Consider the following 21,208-nt stretch of genomic DNA (forward strand, 5'->3'; position numbering starts at 1 on the left):
CTTATTTTTATTAAGGACAGAGCACCGATGACCTCAGAGACATGCTTCATCTACCAGTCCCTTGGTATTGGTCGGAGAAAAGTTTGCCCCTACTCACTATCAGTTGTGAAATGTGGTTTCCTGCACGTAGAGTACATTTCAAGTCCCACCACTACATCAACATTTTTGGATTTACAGAATTAATTCTTAATTAGCCAGTAACTTGTGGACTTAAAGGTAAGTTTTGGCTCACTATCATATTGGAGACTACAGTTCTGCTTGAAAACTTTAATTTATTTTTATCAGGTAATCTAATACGTTCTTCAAGCAGATCCAATGATGATTAAGCTGGCCAGGTTCTGCTACAGCAAAGCATTCCCAAAACCAGGACCACTTCACAGATAGCATGACTTACACTTAGACTTAGACAAACTATTGTCATTTTGTATGCACAGTGTGCGTACAGAGCGAAAATTCATTTGCATACAGCTTAAGAATTTCAGTGAATTGCAGTGGATTCCAGAATAAAGTAGCTTTGCAGGATAATATAGTAACTTAGCAGGAAAATAAAGTAACTTTGCAGGATAATAAAGTAACTTTACAGGATAATAAAATAACTTGGCAGGATAAATACAGTAACTTTGCAGGATAATAAAGTAACTTTGCAGGATAATATAGTAACTTTGCAGGATAATAAAGTAACTTTGCAGGATAATAAAATAACTTGGCAGGATAAATACAGTAACTTAGCAGGAAAATAAAGTAACTTTGCAGGATAATAAAGTAACTTGGCAGGATAAATACAGTAACTTAGCAGGATATAAAGTAACTGCAGGATAAAAAAAATTAATTTTGCTGGACATTCCAGGATAAAGTGCACAGTGTTTTCACAGTATGAAGTTCTTCTCCTTATATGGAGTGCAAGACAAAAAAACTTTAATGTTTTATGCTAAATATGTCTTGAATTACAATAAAAAAAGCAAACCTACTAGAAAATCCCATTTTGCTAGCGATAAAACCACATCTAATTTCAGTTTAATCGGTTGCTATGGTGTAACGGCTCCTATCGTTCACCTAAAAGAGCCGGCACAGGGAGCCGCCCCCGTCGCCGGCGGCCCACCGTTAGAAGCGCAGCATATTCTGCTGAAAACGAGCTAGGATAGTCGGGAATCGCACATCCAGGTAAACAATCCAAAATGCATCAAAAAAAATTAAAGAAACCCCCCCGTCCCGGCCATCACCTCCTCCGTCACCGTCGACCCCCTCGAACGGGGCGCCCGTGACCGCTGTCGGAGCCGACGGCGGCGGACCGCTCCTGCTGCTGTTAACGGCGGCGGCGGCTAGCGCGTTAGCTCGATGACCCCTCTCTCCGTCTCCGTCTTGGCTGGAGCTCAGCGGCCAGCAGTCAGCGGACGGAAAGGGAACATCGTTAGCCGAGAATAGCGGAGCTCGCCGTTTCGAGATGTACCGCCTTCTCACGTCGTCACCGCTTTTTTTTAATTTTTATTTAAACCCCCGGTGCGGCAGTGAAAGCATGCTTTTTAAAGCGGCGCTACCCCCCATTCAAGGAGGCGAGCCTGTCACCGCAGACGGGCTTTTTGGTTGCAGAGTCGCCGCCGCCGCTAGCAGCAGCCACCTAGCCGGCTAACTCGATGCTAGTGGCAGGAGCCCGAAACACCCATCCTACCTGCTTCGGCTTCTACTGCAGCAGCTCGGAGATTTGTGTTGGACTTGTGAGACGCGGTTTAGTCGCGAACCGGCACGTTTTAAAGACGCTTTTAAATGTAATAAAAACATGCATGTAGCCATTTGTAGCCGGACAGCCCAGGTTCATTGTCAACATACCAGGAATCCAGCTTCTAGCTCTGTTTATCTTAGATTTTTTTGTTTATTTTAAAAAGAGAACGAGCCGACGTACTTATTTCTACATGTATATGTATATTTTTTTAATCTTTATTTATTATTATTATTATTATTATTATTATTATTATTATTATTATTATTATTATTGCCAGGGTCCAGGGCTGTGATTCAAAAACACACGACCCAATAAAATCATGTGATATCGGATAGAAGGGATTTCACATGTGCAAATGTATTCACACCTGCTGTAAACCCTGGGTCACACCAAATAAAACACACCCAAGCTTGTGGGCTGTACATTGACAGGAATAATGAGTTAAAAGGAGGTGAAGATTTATTTATTTATTTATTTTTTGCAAGGTATCTTACTCGAGTAGAAAAAAGAACCACGTACAGAAGCCATTAGGCCACAATAATGTAATTAATTGCATAATTGAATGTTGATTTTTCAAGTATGCGGCTTGTTATCGGGCTACATCTGGATCTGATCCCTGCTGGTTTGGAGCTCTAGCATCTCTGAACATCCTCAGCAGCCAGGGAGCCAAACCATGACGAGAATTAAAGCTGCACTGCAAAATCGGAACTATAAATTAGTAAAATGTTCTTAAAATCAGTGTATTTGTCCTTGATTTGAGCAGGTTAATAAGATGATTAGCCAATGGAATAAGATTTTTGCACTTAAAATAGGAGCAACTCATCTCCATCATCTTATTTTAAGTGCAGGATGTCTTATTGTCTTATTTTAGGGGTCAAAATACTCATTCCATTGGCAGATAATCTTATTTACCTACTCAAATCAAGGATAAATACACTAACTTTAAGAACATTTTAGTTATTTTTAGATCCGTTTTTGCAGTGTGGAGAGCTCGCTGCACCCTCCACATACCTCGATCATGAGGCACAGGACGGTTTTCCCTCCTGTGCTCAGCGTAGATACTGTAGAAACTCTCTTTGACCCGCGTCAATAAAGCTGCACAACCCAGCTAATGTGCATTATATATATATATATATATATATTTTAAAGTTTCCCATTCCGTGACCCAGCTCTGTTTTTTTTATTTTTCACAAACGCACCGCGCAGTTTCGCACAGTCCTTCCTCAATCTGCACCAATGATACTGCCCTTTATTCCTTTTTATTGCATCTGTATTGCTTTTAAAGCTTGTATAAGCTTTTAAATGACATACGAGGGGGAAAAAAGAAGTGAGGAAATCACAGATTAAAGTTTAACAATAATATAGACATTGCGTTAATTTCCCCGACGTTGTGCAGGCCGGGTCTGTGCTCCCGAAATGTCGCGACCGCGGCTTCTAAATGCTTTTAATCACCAAAGTAAGACCGGCCTCTGCACGTTTAAGTTGCAAAAGTAACATTTAGCAAAAAAAGTCTGCAATAAAGATATTGAGCTTTTATTTCATTCTTTCCCAGCTTGCGTGCTTATTAGTGAGTTTGACCAGAGTTGACACATTTCACCGAATACAGACAGATCTGTTTTATTCTGTTTAAATAAGTGCATCGAAAACCGAGAAGGTCAACTTTGTAAGCGCGCAAAAGGTCCAGGCTGTTCAGTAAAAACCGGAGGACGGTTCAGGACGTTTGCTTCCACGCACAGACGGGGAGGATCTTGCACTTTCCTACATTTCTGTCGGATTCAGAACTAATAACCTTTTTTTTTTTTAAACAGACTTTTAGAGGTCGAATTGAAAGTGACGTTTATGGAAATATGTGTTCTTAAAAAAATGGATCAGCAAGAAAAAACAAAAAAATCGTAGATCAGATTCGGACAGTTTTCCCTCGTTTGGCTCTTATCAGTCACCTGCAGAGGAAATATAGATTTTTTTTTTCTTCCTACTGGCGATTAAATGAGTCAAAACTAAAATCTCCCACTATTTTGGGTCTGTGAATGCATCAACCAACAGCCTGATGCACTTTGGCTTAAACGGAGTAAAAAGCAGATAGAAGTTAGGAAGATGAGCTCTGATGCTTAATTAATTTGTCTTTTTATGTCCTACTATTATAAAATTGGAGTCGTCGGGTCAGGACTTAATGAAAACCAGAAATCTGTATAAATTCTGAAACATACTGATTGCTGCATCCCTACTATTTGTGTGTATTGACTAAATAACGGTTCTGTTTGTGTAAAGTGTGAATCATGGCATTCATGCAGAACTTAAAAAAACCCTATTAATTAAACTAAAAGTGCTAAATTGCGTTTGTGCTTTGGACGTGAACATTTGTCCCGCTAAGTCCTTACAGTTCTGCGTTTCCTCCTCCAGGAGTGGATCCCGGCATGGGGGACATGAAGACCCCAGATTTCGACGACCTTTTGGCAGCGTTCGATATCCCCGACATAGATGCCAAAGAGGCCATACAGTCAGCGCCGGATGAGGCCGAGGGCCCCCACGGACCCGCCGGCGCACCTCTGGGGAAGCAGGAAGGCGTGGTGGGCGTCGGCTCGTCTCTGAGGCCGCCCAGTCCCCCGGACCCCCAGGCGGACACCTCCATTGTGAGCGTGATCGTGAAGAACAAGGTGCGCCACGAGGCCGTGGACGGCGGGGACGGAGCCGCCGACCAGCCGCACCCCATCGACATGATCGCCGGCGCCGACGGGGGCCCGCGACTCGCCGCCTGCGCCGAATCCGAGGCGCTCAGCCACAACGGCTTCGGAGCGTCCGGCGTTCCCGCGCCCCTTCCGCTCGGCCAGAGCCAGGCCAACGGCGGGCCGTGGTCGGTGAGCGCGCCCAAGGCGTCTGCGGAGGCGGCCGGCGCCAGTACGGCCAAACCTCACAAGCAGGGCGGGAACATTTTCAACAGACTCAAGCCTCTGGTGGCGCAGGGCTCCGGCGACCCGGTGGGCCGGGCCAGGAAGATGCAGCTCCTGCAGCAGCAGCACCAGCAGCAGCAGGACGCGGGCCAGGAGAGAGCGGACGCCGTCAAGGCCTCGCTACCTTCGTCCTCCTCCTCCATCTCCGCCGGCTCCTCCCCTCTGGCCGCCAGCGGGCCCGCCGGACTCGCCTTGCCGTTCTTCCCGCCGTCCAAGCCTCTGCACTCGGCTCCTCCTTCGGCGCCGTCGTCGCAGCCCTTCAACGGCGCCCCGAAGGGATTCCAGCACCGCGCCGAGGAGGACGACTCCGACCCGGATTTGGGGAGTCCGCTCGTGATCCAGGAGAACCCGGACTCCCCGACCAGCGCGCAGATGAGCAGGCGATACAAGTCCGATCCCGTGGCGTCGCAGCCCGCGCCCTCCTCTGCGCCCCAACCCAAACCCGGGGACACTCCTTCTGCCTCCGCTCCGCAGTCCAGCTCAGCGGAGGCGCCGCAGCCGGAGGAGAGGAACCCGGAGCACGTCATAGAAGAGAGAGACTCCCCCGAGAGCCCCGAGCCAGAGATGCCAAATTCTGCCGCTCACGTCCCGGCCAAGAGGTGCTCCAGCCCCGCGGTGGCCTCCACGCCGCCTCCCCCTGAGCTGCGGGTGCCCAAGGAGGAGGAGGAGGAGATGGAGGTGGGGAACGGGATGGATCGGGTCGCGGACGGCAAGGCGGACAAGGGAGAAAGCACGAGGACCGGTGAGGAGAGCATGGAGGTGGACGACGGCAAGTCTAAACCCGCTTCCGCCGACGGAGGAGAAACGGGGAGCGCTGCTCCTGCGCCTCCGGGGGCTCCGGCCCGACCCCTCAAAGTCAGGATAAAAACCATCAAGACCTCCACCGGCGGCATCACCAGGACTGTGACCAGGGTGGCGTCAAAAGGCGGCGCCGGAGGGAAGGGCCTGGACCCGAAGGCGCCGACCGGGGAGCACAAGCTTTTAGGGAACAAAGCCCAGAAGCCCGAGGCGTCTCCCGTCCTCACCGCCGCCTCCTCCCAAAAAGTCGGCGCTCTGAATGCGCTGCCCGTCTCCACGCTCGCCGCCAGCAGCGTCATGCTCGCCGCCGCCACCAAGGTCCAGAACAAGATGGCCTCGTCCGACAAGGCCAAGGTCTCGGCCACGGCCGTCAGCATCACCAAGTCGGCCGCCCTGCCGGCCACGCCCGCCGTCACCTCCTCGCCCAAGTTCTCCGTCGCCGCCAGCGGCATAAGCGTGCGCACGGCCGCCAACAAGACGGCGAACGGCGGCGGCGGCGGCGCCGTCTCGGGCAACGCGCTCCAGTCGAACAAGCCCGCCTCCATCGTCAACAGCACGGGGGCGGTGATCTCCCGCAGCCAGTCGAGCCTCGTTGAGGCCTTCAACAAGATCCTGAACAGCAAGAACCTCCTGCCCAGCTACAAGCCCGACCTCTCGGCGCCTCCGCCGCCCGAGTGGGGGCTCCCGCTGCCCGCCACGGGCTACCGCTGCCTGGAGTGCGGGGACGCCTTCGCCCTGGAGCGCAGCCTGGCGCGGCACTACGACCGGCGCTCGCTGCGCATCGAGGTCACCTGCAACCACTGCGCCAAGCGGCTGGCCTTCTTCAACAAGTGCAGCCTGCTGCTGCACGCCCGGGAGCACAAGGAGCGCGGCCTGGTCATGCAGTGCTCGCATCTGGTGATGAGGCCCGTCACCGTGGAGCAGATGATCGGCCAGCAGGACATAACGCCCATCGGTGGTACGTGGAGGAGCGCGGGGCCTTGCAGCAGCACTCATACCGCGCGGGTGTGACGGCGTTTTAGGCGTTTTAGGTTTTTATGTGCGTCACTTAGGGCTGGGCGATTAATCGATTAATTCGAATTTACAATTCTTTAAGATTTCATTTTTGGAAAATCTGGATTTTATTTTGCCAATACACTCATTGGGTTTCCATGAAGAGAACAGCATGTGATGCTGGATATATGTTTAGGCAAATGTATTGTCAAAATATTAAGTACACTGCAAAAATGGATTTATAAATAAGTAAAATGTTCTTAAAATCAGTGTATTTGTCCTTGATTTGAGCAGGTTAATGAGATGATCTGCCAATGGAATAAGATTTTTGCACATTATCCACTGGCAGAATCTTATTTACCAACTCAAATCAAGGATAAATACACTAACTTTAAGAACATTTTACTTATTTTTAGATCCGTTTTTGCAGTGTAGAAACTTTTTTTTACCATAACACGAGGTACTACATTTACTTATTTACTTTTTTTTTTAACTTAGTTTGAAGTTCACAAGTGCAGTGAAGCCTGTTCTTAGCTCAATGTGTAATACCACTAGCAGCAAATGTTTTGTTATATTTTCATTGTTTATAATGGCACGGCTGCCATCTTGTTTTACAGCTTGTTTTTAGTTGCACTTTGAATTCAGGTCAACTCCCTGACGAAATGCTTGACATAAAAAGCAAGGTTTTAAAATAATTTCTTTTTATGAAACAAAAAGGAGGAAAAAAAATCGATTAATCGGATTTGGTATGATAAAGTCGGAGATTTATTTTTTAATCCATATCGCCCAGCCCTAGCGTCACTTTGGAGAGGCAGAAAAATAACGCGGACGAAATCCGAAAAGGTGCAGGTGTGCGTTTTGAATCCGCCTCCTTTTTACTCTGACAGACGATTGGGCGAATCTAGTTGCTTCAGAAGTCGCTCAATTGGTAAAAACCCTGTGAGGATTCTGATCCCAGCACAGGTCCCACACTGCAAAAACTAAAGTAAAAATAATTAAAATTGTCTTAAAATTAGTGTATCTGTCCTTGATTTAAGCAGGTAAATAAGATGATCTGCCAGTGGAATAAGAGTTTTGCACTTAAAATAGGAAAAACTCATCTTATTTCAAGTGCAGCATGTCTAATTATCTTATTTTAGGGGTCAAAATACTCACTCCACTGGCAGATAATCTTATTTACCAACTCAAATCAAGGATAAATACACTAACTTTAAGAACATTTTACTTATTTTTAGATCCGTTTTTGCAGTGTAGAAACTTTTTTTTTACCATAACACGAGGTACTACATTTACTTATTTACTTTTTTTTTTAACTTAGTTTGAAGTTCACAAGTGCAGTGAAGCCTGTTCTTAGCTCAATGTGTAATACCACTAGCAGCAAATGTTTTGTTATATTTTCATTGTTTATAATGGCACGGCTGCCATCGTTTTACAGCTTGTTTTTAGTTGCACTTTGAATTCAGGTCAACTCCCTGACGAAATGCTTGACATAAAAGCAAGGTTTTAAAATAATTTCTTTTTATGAAACAAAAAGGAGGAAAAAATCGATTAATCGGATTTGGTATGATAAAGTCGGAGATTTATTTTTTAATCCATATCGCCCAGCCCTAGCGTCACTTTGGAGAGGCAGAAAAATAACGTGGACGAAATCCTAAAAGGTGCTGGCGTGCGTTTTGAATCCGCCTCCTTTTTTACTCTGACAGACGATTTGGCGAATCTAGTTGCTTCAGAAGTCGCTCAATTGGTAAAAACCCTGTGAGGAGTCTGATCCCAGCACAGGTCCCACACTGCAAAAACTAAAGTAAAAATAATTAAAATTGTCTTAAAATTAGTGTATCTGTCCTTGATTTGAGCAGGTAAATAAGATGATTTGCCAATGGAATAAGATTTGTGAACAATTCATCTCCATCATCTTATTTCAAGTGCAGGATGTCTAATTATCTTATTTTAGGGGTCAAAAATACTCGTTCCATTGGCAGATAATATTATTTACTTGCTCAAATCTAGGACAGAAACACACATTTTAAGAACATTTTACTTATCTCTAGATCCGTTTTTGCAGTGCAGCCGTTCTCAGGCGACATTAGTGACCAAACAGCATCGCCTCAGGCAGGCAGGCAGGCGGGCTCACAGACGTATGAGTACTTTTGCAAGGCGCCGTAGCAGTTGTCACAAGAATGCATGCATCCTTTCTCTGTGCCCGTCTTTGCTGACCACCGCCCGTTTGTCCTGTCTTGCTGTTCCGGCCCGAGCAGGCCTGCTCACCTCTTCGTCCTCTCCTCCAGTCTCCTCTCCCTCTGCCACATCAGGGGGTACCGCCGTCCCCGCCAGCTCCAGCCCCTTGAAGGACGGCTCGTCCCCGGCGGCGGCGGCTGCTGCTGCGCCTCGGCCCGTCCGCCGCGCTCCTCAGGGGCCCCAGGCCTTGATGCCGCTCCCCTGCAAGAAGGTGGACGTGCTGCAGTACAACAACTTCAAGTGTCCGGAGTGCCAGACGCAGTGCTCCAGCAAGGCGGAGCTGGTCACTCACTTCCAGCAGATCAGAGGCGCTCCCAGCTCGGTGAGAAATGAAGCCAGGTTTTCTTGAAATTAGTGTATTTGTCCCTGATTTGAGCAGGTGAACAAAGCTTATCTGCCAATGGAATAAGATTTTTTGCTCTTAGAGTAGGAACAACTCCTTAATTATCTTGTTTCAAGTGCAGTGTATCTAATGATCCTGTCCTACACTGTCCTACAACCCGTGCAATAATCCTGATGTAGTGACTTCTGCTGCTACCAACACCTGAACATAAGTCAGTACACATGTATGTATGTATGTACAAATGTATACAATGTATATGCACATATATATGCGTAGGTACGTATGTATGTAGGCGCATAGATATATGTATATATTTAAGTATATAGATATGTTTATATATATATATAGACCACTATGAATGTAAATGAGACATCATATGCCCATTCCTATTTCCTTTTTTGTATTTTTTGGTATTCTTTTTGATCCATTGTATATATGAAGACTCACTGTATATAACTGAATGCACCTTCCCTACTCTGCACCTTCTTGTATGAGCCGATGTGACGAGTGAATTTCTCCATTGTGAGATCAATAAAGACCATCATATCTTATCTCTTATCTTATCTGATACTCGTTCCATTGGCAGATAATCTTATTTTTCCGCTCAAATCAGGGACAAATGCACTCATTTCAAGAAAGTTTGATATTTTTGGTTCCATTTTTTGCACATAAAACATCAACGGACACTGAATGCTTTGTGTTTTTTTTTTTTTTTTACAGACGTGCAGTCAGTGCTCCCCTCCCATGATGCTCCCCAACTCGTGCGCCGTCTCCGCCCACCAGAGGATCCACAAACACAAAGCGCCGCACGTGTGTCCTGAGTGCGGCGGCGTCGCACGGCAGGCCTCCTTCCAGACTCACCTGGATGAGGCCTGCCTGCACTTCGCCAGGCGCATCGGCTACAGGTGGGGAGACGGTTCTGTGAAAATGGGCTAAAGTGGACGAACCTCGACTTGAATGTCATAACGGCATATGGGGGGGGGCAGGAAGATGAGCTGCACTGCTGCAAACAGGCAGTAGTTAGAATGGCTCCAATTCTTTAAAGTCAGGTTTCAATTTTTGATAATGGGCACTGTTTGGTTGAGGTTTGTGAATTAAGTACATTGTTGTTATTTTCATATCATTCACAGAAAGTAATATCTGGCTATATTAGTGCCTGATTACAGAAAAATATATAAATCGTGCCACACGACCCGGTACTTAAATTTAAATTTTAGAAAAGCTGGATAAAGCTTCAACCGCCTCAATGCTAAATGTTTATTGTCAACCACACACACACGATTAACTTATCAAATATTAATGTATTCATATATTAAATGAAATATTTCTTTGCTGCATTCACAAATGTGTAAAACGAAACTGCTTGATTGCAGTTTTACCAGAATCGTTGCCTTTGACGAAACATATTTCTTCTGAAAATGGTGAATCTTTAAAGTGGAGCAGCATGTGGTGCTGTGCAAAACTTTGAGATTAGCCTCTCTGAAGGTCTTTTAACGTATTTTTAACCAATGGCTGCTAATGAACCTAAGAGATGCATCGGCAAAGGTAAAAGTATTCACCCCCCCCTCACAGACTCCTTCTGGTTTGCCTTCTAGACTTAAATGTTTCAGATCCTCAAATCAACTGGAATAGAGCGAGATAACCTGAATAAAAACAAAAAGATGTTCTCAGGTAATGTTAAAAGACCCCAGTGGTGTCCAAAGTGTAGCCCGGGGGCCATATATGTCCCTAGGAATGCTTATGGTTGGCCCCCAATCTCAATTCAGGAATTACCCAAATTTAATAGTTTTTATCCTCCTAATGCAGGGGTGTCAAAGTAATTTCTATATTGGGCCACTTTGGCATCAGGAAGTCATTAAAAGGGCCGGTTGCGCGTGTATAGATGATACATTTGATTTCAATTCAGTTCACATAGAAGCATAAAAAATGCGCAGTAACATAAAAGTAGGAACCTTATGCCCAGTTTATTCAGTTTATCCGCAAAAAAAGTTGATATTGGGGTGAGTTTCACTTTAAACTCATCATTCTGCATCACCTTTTCTCTTTTTGGACATTTCTGAGTTGTTCTAACGTGTTGTGAAAAAACTGACATCTAGTGGCAGGATGCTGTTACTACACAGTTAAAAAAGTCTACATTCGGCACAGGAGGCATAGTTTTAACTACTTTATACACTTTAAAAGAATATATGCCTCTATTTCATGACATGATATGCCTTTTTTGGCTCTTGAGGGCCGGATAAATTGTCTTGACGGGCCGGATTTGGCCCGCGGGCCTTGAGTTTGACACATGTGTCCTAATAAATGAAAACAGAATTTAAAAACTGCTTTTTGTATTAACTCTGGTTCTATTTGTCTGTTTTTAGGATTAGTTTAAGTTTGATAAATAGGTAAAAGCAGAAGAAAACTGTAATGAGACCAGAACCTTGTTGATGACGACAAACGTGTGGTTTCTATGCAACTTGAAGCAGATTTTGCCATACATTGGTGAGGTGGTGTCTATATTTGGATCAGAGAAAGTTCAGAGTGGCGTCTTGGCAGCTCATCAAGTCTCCTGGAAATGCGTTTGTGTGGAAAAACAGCTGATGCCCACCGTTAAGGTGGAGGATCTGTGATGCCGTGGGCCCATTGTGTGTTTTTGCTGAATTTGCATTAACGCTTATTTGGATATTTTAACTTAAGATAAGACTTTATTGATCTCACAGTGGAGAAATTCACGTCTCACATCGGCTCAATGATCAAAAGAAGGTGCCAAAAGGAGGAAAAGGTGCACGAGGTATATACAGTGCGTCCACATATATACAGTGGATCGAGAAAAAAGAAAAAGAAATAAAGCAGAGATTTAAGAGGACTTATGTACATTTAAGGATTTGACGTTGTTCATTAAAGTGGTACCAGGTAAAGAGCAACAGTGAGGTAGTGAGATAACTATAACAGCTGAAGTCTCTTATTTAACAGGACTATTGCACAAGTCATTGCACAGGGTATTAAATAGTAATTGCACATTAGTTATTGCACAAGTTGTTGCAGCGATAGTGCAGCGTTGTAAAGTCTGATGGCAGCAGGGATGAATGACCTGCGGTAGACAACCTGTGGAAGAGGGACGGCTCGCTCACATCAAAACGGTCACGCTCTGCTCCTTTCAGGTGCTCAAGCTGCCAGGTTGTGTTCGGAGGCCTGAACTCCATCAAGTCCCACATTCAGACGGCTCACTGCGAGGTCTTCCACAAGTGCCCCAGCTGCCCCATGGCCTTCAAGTCCTCCCCCAGCGCGCAGAACCACATCAGCACCCAGCACCCGACGCTGACCGGAGGCCAGGCCAAGTACGTCCAGCCCCTCCCTGCCATGCAGAGGTCTTCCTTCATCTGGAAAAACTGAGAGGTCACACACGTTTTCTTCTCCTCTCGTTACAGGATGATCTACAAGTGCGTGATGTGCGATACGGTTTTTACCCAGAAGCCCCTGCTGTACATGCACTTCGACACCCATCTAGCCAAGCAGAAGGTGCACGTGTTCAAGTGTCCCGACTGCACCAAGCTCTACGCCCAGAAGGGCTCCATGATGGAGCACATTAAGGTGATCGTTGGGACCGGAACGTTTTTTTTCCTGCTGTCGCCTCTTGCCTTCGCGTGTTGCCCATCCGTTGATTTCTACAACGGATGTGGTGTCAGAAAAGGCATAAATCAAATCTTGGGTCGGCCTTAGCGGGTTTCCTCAATGGTGGAGCTCGTCCTAAGTTCTATACCAAGAACATTACCCCAGTGCTTAATGAACTTCCTCTAGAGCAGGGGTGTCAAACTCATTTCTATATGGGGCCACTTTGGCGTCATGAAGTCATTAAAAGGGCCGGTTGCACGTGTATAGACGATACTTTTCATTTCATAATTTCATTCCAGTTCACATAGAAGTATAAAAAATGCACAGTAACATAAAAGTAGCAATCTTAGGCCCAGTTTATACAGTTTATCTGCAAAAAAAGTTGATGTTGGGGTGAGTTACACTTACAGGAGGCACAGATTTAGCCACTTTATACACTTTAAAAGGATATATGCCTCTACTTTATGACATGATGTGCCTTTTTTTGGCTCTTGAGGGCCGGATTATTTACCTTAACGGGCCGGATTCGGCCCGCAGGCCTTGAGTTTGACACCTGTGCTCTAGAGCAATGGTCTCCAACTCCAGTCGTCAAGAGTCATGATTCAATTATTTTTATTTATATAGCACCAATTCACAACTGATGTCATCTAAAGGCACTTTAAAAAGTCAAATTCAATCAAATCATACAGATTGATCAATAAGTTTCTTATCTAAGGAAACCCAGCAAATTCCGTCGAGTCCTGAAAAAAGCATAGAGCCACAGGGACAGTCGTCTACATCGTCTATGGCTTTGCAGCAATCCCTCATACTGAGCAAGCATGAAGCGACAGTGGAGAGGAAAGCTCGCCTTTAACAGGGAGGAGAAACCTCCAGCAGAACCAGAACCAGGCTCAGTCTGAACGGCCATCTGAAGACAGAGGAGAGACACAGAAGCACACATTGATCCAGTAATCTGTTCTACATTAGATGGTAATAGCGCGTGAGCCGTCTTCTCTGGATGATGTCACAGTTAACAGAACGCCAGACCAGGTGTACCTAGTATGAAGAAAAAGAGAGAGAACAGAAAGTTAAAAGCTGAAATGGCGACAAGCAATTCAAATTGGAGAACAGTAGAACTCAGTAGAGTGAGAAAAATAGTCCCTGATGTCCTCCAGTAGCCTAAGCCTATAGCAGCATAACTATAGAGATAGCTCAGGGTAACATGAACCACTCTAACTATAAGCTTTGTCAAAAAGGAAAGTTTTAATCCTAGTCTTAAAAGTAGACAACTTTTCTTTCACTTTGCAACCTTTACATGCATCCCTGCTCCGGCACACCTGAGTCAATTATTACCAGGCCTCTGCAATAACCTGGATGACCTGTTAAGGTGATAATTCAGCCGTTTTGACCCGGATGTGTTGCCGCAGGGACGCAACTGGAATATGAAGCCTTTATATCCGCGTCACACAAAGAGTCGACTTGGAGCGCTTCAACAGCCTCCTTTTTATACGTTTGTCCATCCGTTCCTCTGACTGTGCAGTAAGGTCAGATTTACACCACAGGAACAAATACGGTATAGTTATTAAACATAGGACAAATTAAAAAAATGTGCAACTGTGTAGGGTGATTTAAATAAAGTGTACGAAACGTGCAGAAAAAACTGCAAAAGCAGCAGGGATGTCATAGATGAGCTGACGCCACTGCAGATCACGCATCCATCCGTATGATTATACATCTACACGTCCATCAGTGTATCTGTTCATCCAGACTCTCTGGGTTTTTTTTTCACATTTTGAAGCTGTAGAAATATCTGCAATTGATGCAGTCAGCTGTACATGCTTATAAACTTAAACGCATTAACGAGGACCTCGAAGTTTAAGCCGTATAAACTGTTTAAGGCAGGGGTGTCAAACTTATTTTGGTTGAGGGGCCGCATACAGCTTAATCTGATCTCAAGAGGGCCACACGAGTAAACTCATTGCAAGATTAAATAGAACTAATAAATGTGGACTTGTTCATTTTTATATTAAGTTAATTTCACTTTTACACAATATATTATGAATAACCTCAGCGTTTTTAAGAAAAGTATGTGCAATTTCAATAATACTTTTACTCAGTTAAACATTTACTTGTGCATTATGCATAAGAACTGATCAGAGTCATTATACAATGTTGAAAAACATTTATTCACATTTTTTGGAACTTAAAAACACTGTCCTGCATGACAAAATACATCAAACAGATAAAAATTAAGAAATGATTAGAATTTTTCCACACCTGAAGCTTAATCTGCTAATTAAAACACAGCGCCCCTCGTGGACAATATAGAAACTGCATATTTTCAATTAAACAAAGTACATGTTTTTTTCAATAATTGTTTTATCATTCTCTTCCTTTTATCTTGTCCACTTGTGAAAGTCAAATCTGATGAGCTCTTTGTGGCATCTTATTGCCACATTGCCAGACAGGACACTGGAGAAAAAAAATAAATAAAAAAAAATAACTTTTATAATGATAATGCATTTAGCCACAGGGCTGGACTAAATTGTTCGGCGGGCCAGATTCGGCCCGCGGGCCGTATGTTTGACACCCCTGGTTTAAGGAAACGCTGTAAAATGTTTCAGACCGCTCACAGAGGCCCCCCAGCCAAACAGGAGTCCCAGCCGGACGCGGCGAACCCCGCATCGGCCGCCACCAACTCGTCCAGCCCCTCCGGCCTCAAGTCCAAATCCTCGGCGAAGCCCGACACCTCCGACGGCGAGGACTGGGGGCGGGAGCAGGAGGAGGAAGACGAGGAGGAGGATGACGACGACGACGAGGGGGACGAGGACTACGAAGCCCCGGGGGGCCAATCAGCCGGCGGCACGGCGGTCGGCGGTCATCCGGCGGTGAACGAGTGGACCTGCCCGCAGTGTCAGACCACCTTCACGGACAACGACGACTATCAGAGTCACGTGAAGATGGAGCACGGCAAGGTGGGACCACGCGCTTTTCACACCGTAGCTTCAAACACGATCGTATGGAGGGAAAATAAAAACGTAATCGTCCTCCTGCTGTTCCTGCTCCACAGTTCCCCTGTCGGATCTGCGGCGGCACGTTCAGCACTTCCTCCAGCCTGCGGCGTCACGAACGCGTCATTCACGAGGGCAACAAACGGGTCTTCCACTGCCAGTGAGTCACCTCAGCTTTCCTTTTTGCCACAAAAGCAACATTTAAAGGTGATCGGATCAAACGTGAAAGACAAATCGATCGTTATCGATAGTTTACTGCAAATACAAAAATGTAGAATATCAAGATTGATTTTGTTCAGTAGTTCGATTCTAAAAATCTAATTTTTTAACCTTTCAGTTTGACGATTATGCTGGTGAAGATTCTCAGTCATCCAGGTCATGGTCATTTAAAAAAAAAAGTAAAAAACAAAGCAACTGGACTTGTTTTCCGTAGTTGAAGACGTTTCGCTTCTTCTCAAGGAAGCTTTCTCAATTCAAAAAGTCTGGAGTAACGTGGAGTACCAAGCTTTATACCATTGCCAAACAAAGGCCTTGCAATGGCTTAGATAACATGCAAATTCAATCAAAACAGGTCCACCCCTTAGTAATGGGCGGTCGTTAAAGGCTGGCTTAATGGCTTAAATGGTATAAAGCTTGGGACATACCAGCAATCCTCTTCTCGCTTCTTTAAGATAGCTTCTTTAACCTTTAGTGGAGAACTCGTTGGTTTTCAGTAGCTGTAAGTCTCAGAATTAACAGATGTATTAATCTTAGTGCAATACGTTTATTTATTCACTCTTGGAGTTGATTTACTGAACCTGATTACTAAGTTACCGAGAAGCACCTGTAGATCGTCTTTTTCAGAAACGTCATAATTTTACATAATTCCCTCTAAAATGTGTTGGTACGAGTTGAGCTGCCCTGATCATCAATTCTTTACTACAAACAATAATAGTTAAATTGTTCAAACCAGTAAAACCAAATTGTTGTTGGTCCAGGACCATATTTAGGGGACATCCTGACCACTAGAGGGCACTAAGAGCACTTTCCAACTGTGTGTGGTAAGGTATGTTGGTAAATGTTACATTTCCTGTTCTCTTTCTTTTCCAGGTTTTGCACAGAAGGCAAAAGAACATTTGGCAGCCGCTTCTTGTTGGACAAACATATTCGACTCCATCACAGAACGACGGACGGACAAGTAAATAAACGTCGCTTCCTCTCTTTTCAGCAGAGTTAGCTTTGGTCACAGCTGTCAGCATAGGTCATATCTGGCTTCTTGTAGCATATTACTTGCATAGTAATAAAGCTTATTTTGGCCAATATCTCCATTAACGTTTTAGAACTGAGTGGCTGTGATTTTAAGGCATATGATTTTTTTTGTTGTTGTTGTTGTAATGCATTTTGAACAAACTTGAGGACCAAAATGAAGCGGTGGCCTCCCAGTTATGAACATGACTGGACTTTATATCTTTTTTCCACCTCTCATTCAAAAGGCTCCCTTGAATGAGACTTAAAGGAACTTTACTGTTTATGTTTAAAAAAATGGTCAAATATATAGTAAAAAGGTTTTGTTCCCCACTTTCCAAGCATCATCTGACTATTTAAAGTCCTGCCACAGCACCTGAGTTGGATTGAAGTCCAGACTTTGACTAGACCACTCCACAACCTCCACTTAAAGGGGAAGTACGGTCAACAAGGAAAAAATCAGGGGATCATTAGCTATTACTAAAACTAATAAGTTTGTGGTGATTTAATGAATTTAGCGTTAATCAGTAAAGAAATGAAAACATAAGTTGTCGTCACGATCACTGACACTGGGGGTGGCCATTATTGCCCAAATATGGGCAAAAACGGCCGCCGTAAGCGTAAGCGGAGGAGAAGAAAAAAAATGGACAGTCCGGAGGGCGTGGTTGGGGAAAAAAAAACAATAATGCTGTAAACGCACGTTAAAAAAGGCGCCGTTATGGTCAAAGTTAACGCATTAAAACTGACAGCACTAATTTTAATTGATATTGACACTGAGATATTTCATCGGCAAGAAGAACAAATTGAGAAGAATAACAATTTACATTGTGAATAACAGGTTACATTTCAATTGTTTACTTTTTAATCACTGCTGCACTTTATACTGTAATTTACAAGCTGTATGCAATGAAATTTCGTTCTGTATGCACTCTGTACATAAAAAATGACAAATAAAGTTGTCTAAGTCCAAGTATAAAAATAAGGAGACGGCTGTGGTGCCGCAGCAGACAGATTCAACTCACGTCGTCCCTTTTTGGTTTCCTTGGCTCAAACTGGTTCGGCTGGAATACGTTAAAAGTACGGTTGCTGTTAAGAAACTCTTCTAAAAAATCCATATCGCTATCAGATGATGATGATGACTCCCATCGCTGTCGCTAATTAATCCATCACTCTCTGCTTCGTATAGAGCACCGGTCGTCGCCATCATCGCAATATTAAGATAGAAAATCACAATTAGATTCTTTTCCAAAATCGTTCAGCCCTATTTTACGGATAAGCCAAAAAAACAATTCAAGCGAGAGGAACAACGTCGCAAAACTGAGGAACTTATGTTAAATTTTGCCGTTTCCATCAAGCTTTTCTAATGTGATATTTTAAATTATGCATCAATTTTTTTTTAAATGTCTTGGTGACTGTTCCTCATCTGCTCCTGACCTCCTTCACCTTTTAACAAACCTCAGCTTGTCGGAGAGATTCTGCCTAAATTATTTAACGCGACAAAAATGAAACATGGAAGAAACCTGATGGGGAGTGAATACTTTTTCACAGAACTGCATCCCAGAATCTTGCTGATGTTTCACATTAAATGTAATTCAGGGTTCCCACGGGTCCTTGAAATCCTTGAAAGTTTGTGAATCTGAAAAAATAAATTCAAGGCCCTTGAAAGTTCTTGAAAACAGCCAAAAAAAAAAACACCTTGTCCTTGAAAGTCCTTCAATTTTTTTGTGGGGTTGAAAGTTCACACGGCTGACGACTCATGTGTCATTATTTTACTACCACACGATCTTTTAAAATTATGTTGATTTTGCAGACTTTTAATTTGCAAAAGTACGTTTAATCTTCTTCGTTAGTTGGTAGGCTACGGTTTAGGCCTACGTGCGTCCAATAGGTTACATTCACTCAGTGTTGCCAACTCAGCAACTTTGTCGCTATATTCAGCGACTTTTCAGACCCCTCTAGTCAAAAAAGCGACTAGCAACAAATCTAGCAACTTTTGGACACTCTTACGTGAAAGCACGTATCGTTCATACTCTTGTCCTCCAGCGGCAGGTACTGCCGTAGGGCGCCTCCCCCGTCCCAACCATGTTCTCCCACTACCGCAGGAGTCCCTCTCAGCGCTGCAGTCAGAGCCACAGCATGTTTACCCTCAGCGTCCAGACTGCAAATGAAGCGCGCATGCGCCGGGATTGATGGCGCAGTTTGACCATAAATAACTGAATTTGAAATATTTTATTTTAAATAACGGCATTTGATTCACACAGACACATGTTCATGTTTTACCGTGATTTGTAGGCTCCTTAGTGGACCACAAGAGAAAAAAGAAAATGTTAAAAAAAAAGTTGAAAAGAAAAAATTTGTAACGCCGCCATAGTCTCTTTATGGTTCATTTTGCCGGTCTCAAACCCGGGTAAAAAAGGAGGGTTAGTAAAATGCACTGAAATTGTGTCTTTAACAAAGGTAACAAAAGCCTGAGAATGATTTAAATATATCTCTGAGCAGCTTTCTGGCAACCGTGGCACTTTAAACAGAAGTCACAAACTAGCTTAATCAAAGATGAAAGTAAGTGAAACAAATTGATATAATTCTGAACATCTCAATGCTGCACTTTTTTCCATAAAATTCCATGAAACGGTAGGCTAATGTACATCTTATATGTAATGTAGTATGGCATAGCCATGTACTGTGGATATAAATGTAGGCTATGAATATGATCAATATCAATGTAGGCGATAAATTAAGTCCACTTTCTTGCATTGCTTCTGACCCAACAACTTCTATGCCGTTTAGTCTTTTATTGAATTTGCATTGTATTAAAATATGATAAACTTTTCAGCGGTCACAGTAGGTAAATGTCCTTGAATTTGAGGAAATTGGTCCTGGAAAGTCATTGAAAGGTCCTTGAATTTATTTGATGTTCACCAAGGTTTGGGAACCCTGGTAATATTAGTGGGCATGTGTTCGTATTTGGGCCCGCCCTGAAGTTTTTTTTAATTCTTGCCCGTCTCCGTTTGCCCTCAGGGTCCTCCTCTGACCAGGAAGCGGGCGGCCACAGGCGGCGACGGACCGGGCAGCTCCTCGGAACACGACGGCGAGGCGGCTCCTCCCGCGGCCAGGCCAGCAGACGAGGAGGAAAGCGCCACGGAAGACGGCGGCGGCGGCGGCCCCGCGAAGAGAACCAGAGCGTCGGTGGCGTCCACGTCGTCGGCGCCCAGCGAGCTGGAGGAGGAGGACAGCGTCTTCCGCTGCGTCCCCTGCGGCTTCTCCACGGAGGACGGCGCCGAGTTCCAGCGCCACATCCCGCAGCACCGGGGCGACACCGCCGCCTTCCAGTGCCTGCAGTGCGGCGTCTGCTTCGCGTCGGCCGGCTCCCTCGGCAGGCACCGCTTCATCACTCACCGGGTGCGAGACACGCAGGGCGGCGACGCGGAGCGCGGCGCCGCCCTGCGCGCCCCCGGCTCGCCCGGCGGCTCGCCCGGCGCCGCCTCCCCGCTGGCACACCTGGAGGACGGAGAGGGGAACCTGGGCTGCAGGGTGTGCGGGCGGCGCTTCGACAAGGCGAGCGACCTCAACACGCACTTCAGGACCCACGGCATGGCCTTCCTCACCGCGCACAAGACGGACAAGCCCCAGTAGGGGGCGCTGGGCGGAGACGGACGCCGCTGTAGAACATGAATGTTGATGAAACACTTCTTTTTTTTTTTTTTATAACTCCCCAGAGACATTTTACTCTACGGCGCCTCCTCTGTGCGACTGTAGCTGCATGTTTGACCTCCTTACACCTGTGCTAGTCTCGTGAGAAGCTCTTCCTGGGTAAAAGCCTTTATCTCAGCCATTTTTTACCCGTCCTTTACGCACACGCCCGCTCTGCCGCCGGCCGCATCCACACATTTCACCCGCTTGTCACCTCGCGTTCACGCTGCCAAGGGGACATTCTAAAACGCTTAACGTGAAAAACGCTTAACGTGGCTTAAGGTAGGAAAACGACGAGGAATCATCACCAAATTTCGCATAGCCATATCTCGTCATGAAGACTTAAGCCTGTCAAAAAAAATAAATAAACCGAAATCCAACGATTATAGAAGATATCTCACATTAACGTTTTTCTTCTTCATTGGCGCCTATGGCGAGAAAAAGGCTTAACGTGGTTTAATGTACCTAATCAACGATCACCAAATTTCTCTTTCATATTGCTCCTTATGAGCACATAAAACTGACAAACCCAAAGTCCAATTAGTATGGACTTTATCTAACATTAAGCGTTTCTGCTTCATTGAGACTTATTGAAAGGAAAAAGCTTAACGCAATTCAATGTACCTAGACAACGCTCAGTGATCACCAAATTTCTCTCATATATTGCTCCTCATAA

General features: G+C 44.9%; 1 protein-coding gene and 1 non-coding gene across 4 annotated transcripts; both read left to right on the forward strand.

Moving 5' to 3' along the window:
* Nucleotides 1–1,052: 1,052 nt before the first annotated feature.
* znf687b (zinc finger protein 687b) lies at nt 1,053–20,807 on the forward strand. Of its 3 annotated transcripts, none has more exons than XM_036145275.1 (10): nt 1,053–1,161; nt 4,118–6,421; nt 8,712–9,013; nt 9,755–9,939; nt 12,178–12,354; nt 12,445–12,607; nt 15,232–15,582; nt 15,678–15,778; nt 16,708–16,795; nt 19,861–20,807. In XM_036145275.1, exons 2-10 carry the CDS (start codon nt 4,132–4,134, stop codon nt 20,473–20,475), a joined length of 4,272 nt encoding a protein of 1,423 aa, XP_036001168.1. In that variant the 5' UTR covers nt 1,053–1,161; nt 4,118–4,131; the 3' UTR covers nt 20,476–20,807. The 3 variants fall into 3 exon arrangements, with proteins under 3 accessions (XP_036001168.1, XP_036001170.1, XP_036001169.1); XM_036145277.1 differs by having other exon boundaries at nt 8,742–9,013; XM_036145276.1 differs by lacking the exon at nt 1,053–1,161 and adding an exon at nt 1,373–1,763.
* On the forward strand, nt 12,652–12,787 carry LOC118565566. The gene has a single exon (XR_004932453.1). It is a non-coding gene; the product is annotated as a small nucleolar RNA SNORA13 (small nucleolar RNA).
* Nucleotides 20,808–21,208: the final 401 nt, after the last annotated feature.

Source organism: Fundulus heteroclitus, chromosome 13 (assembly GCF_011125445.2).
Source record: "Fundulus heteroclitus isolate FHET01 chromosome 13, MU-UCD_Fhet_4.1, whole genome shotgun sequence".
Taxonomy (NCBI): domain Eukaryota; kingdom Metazoa; phylum Chordata; class Actinopteri; order Cyprinodontiformes; family Fundulidae; genus Fundulus; species Fundulus heteroclitus.

Bases quoted from the DNA above. Each gene is read 5' to 3' on its own strand.
- znf687b (XM_036145275.1), top strand. From the start codon at position 4,132: ATGGGGGACATGAAGACCCCAGATTTCGACGACCTTTTGGCAGCGTTC. The intron at 6,422-8,711 runs GTACGTGGAGGA...CGGCCCGAGCAG, and splicing joins GGACATAACGCCCATCGGTG to GCCTGCTCACCTCTTCGTCC. The intron at 15,583-15,677 runs GTGGGACCACGC...CCTGCTCCACAG, and splicing joins TGAAGATGGAGCACGGCAAG to TTCCCCTGTCGGATCTGCGG.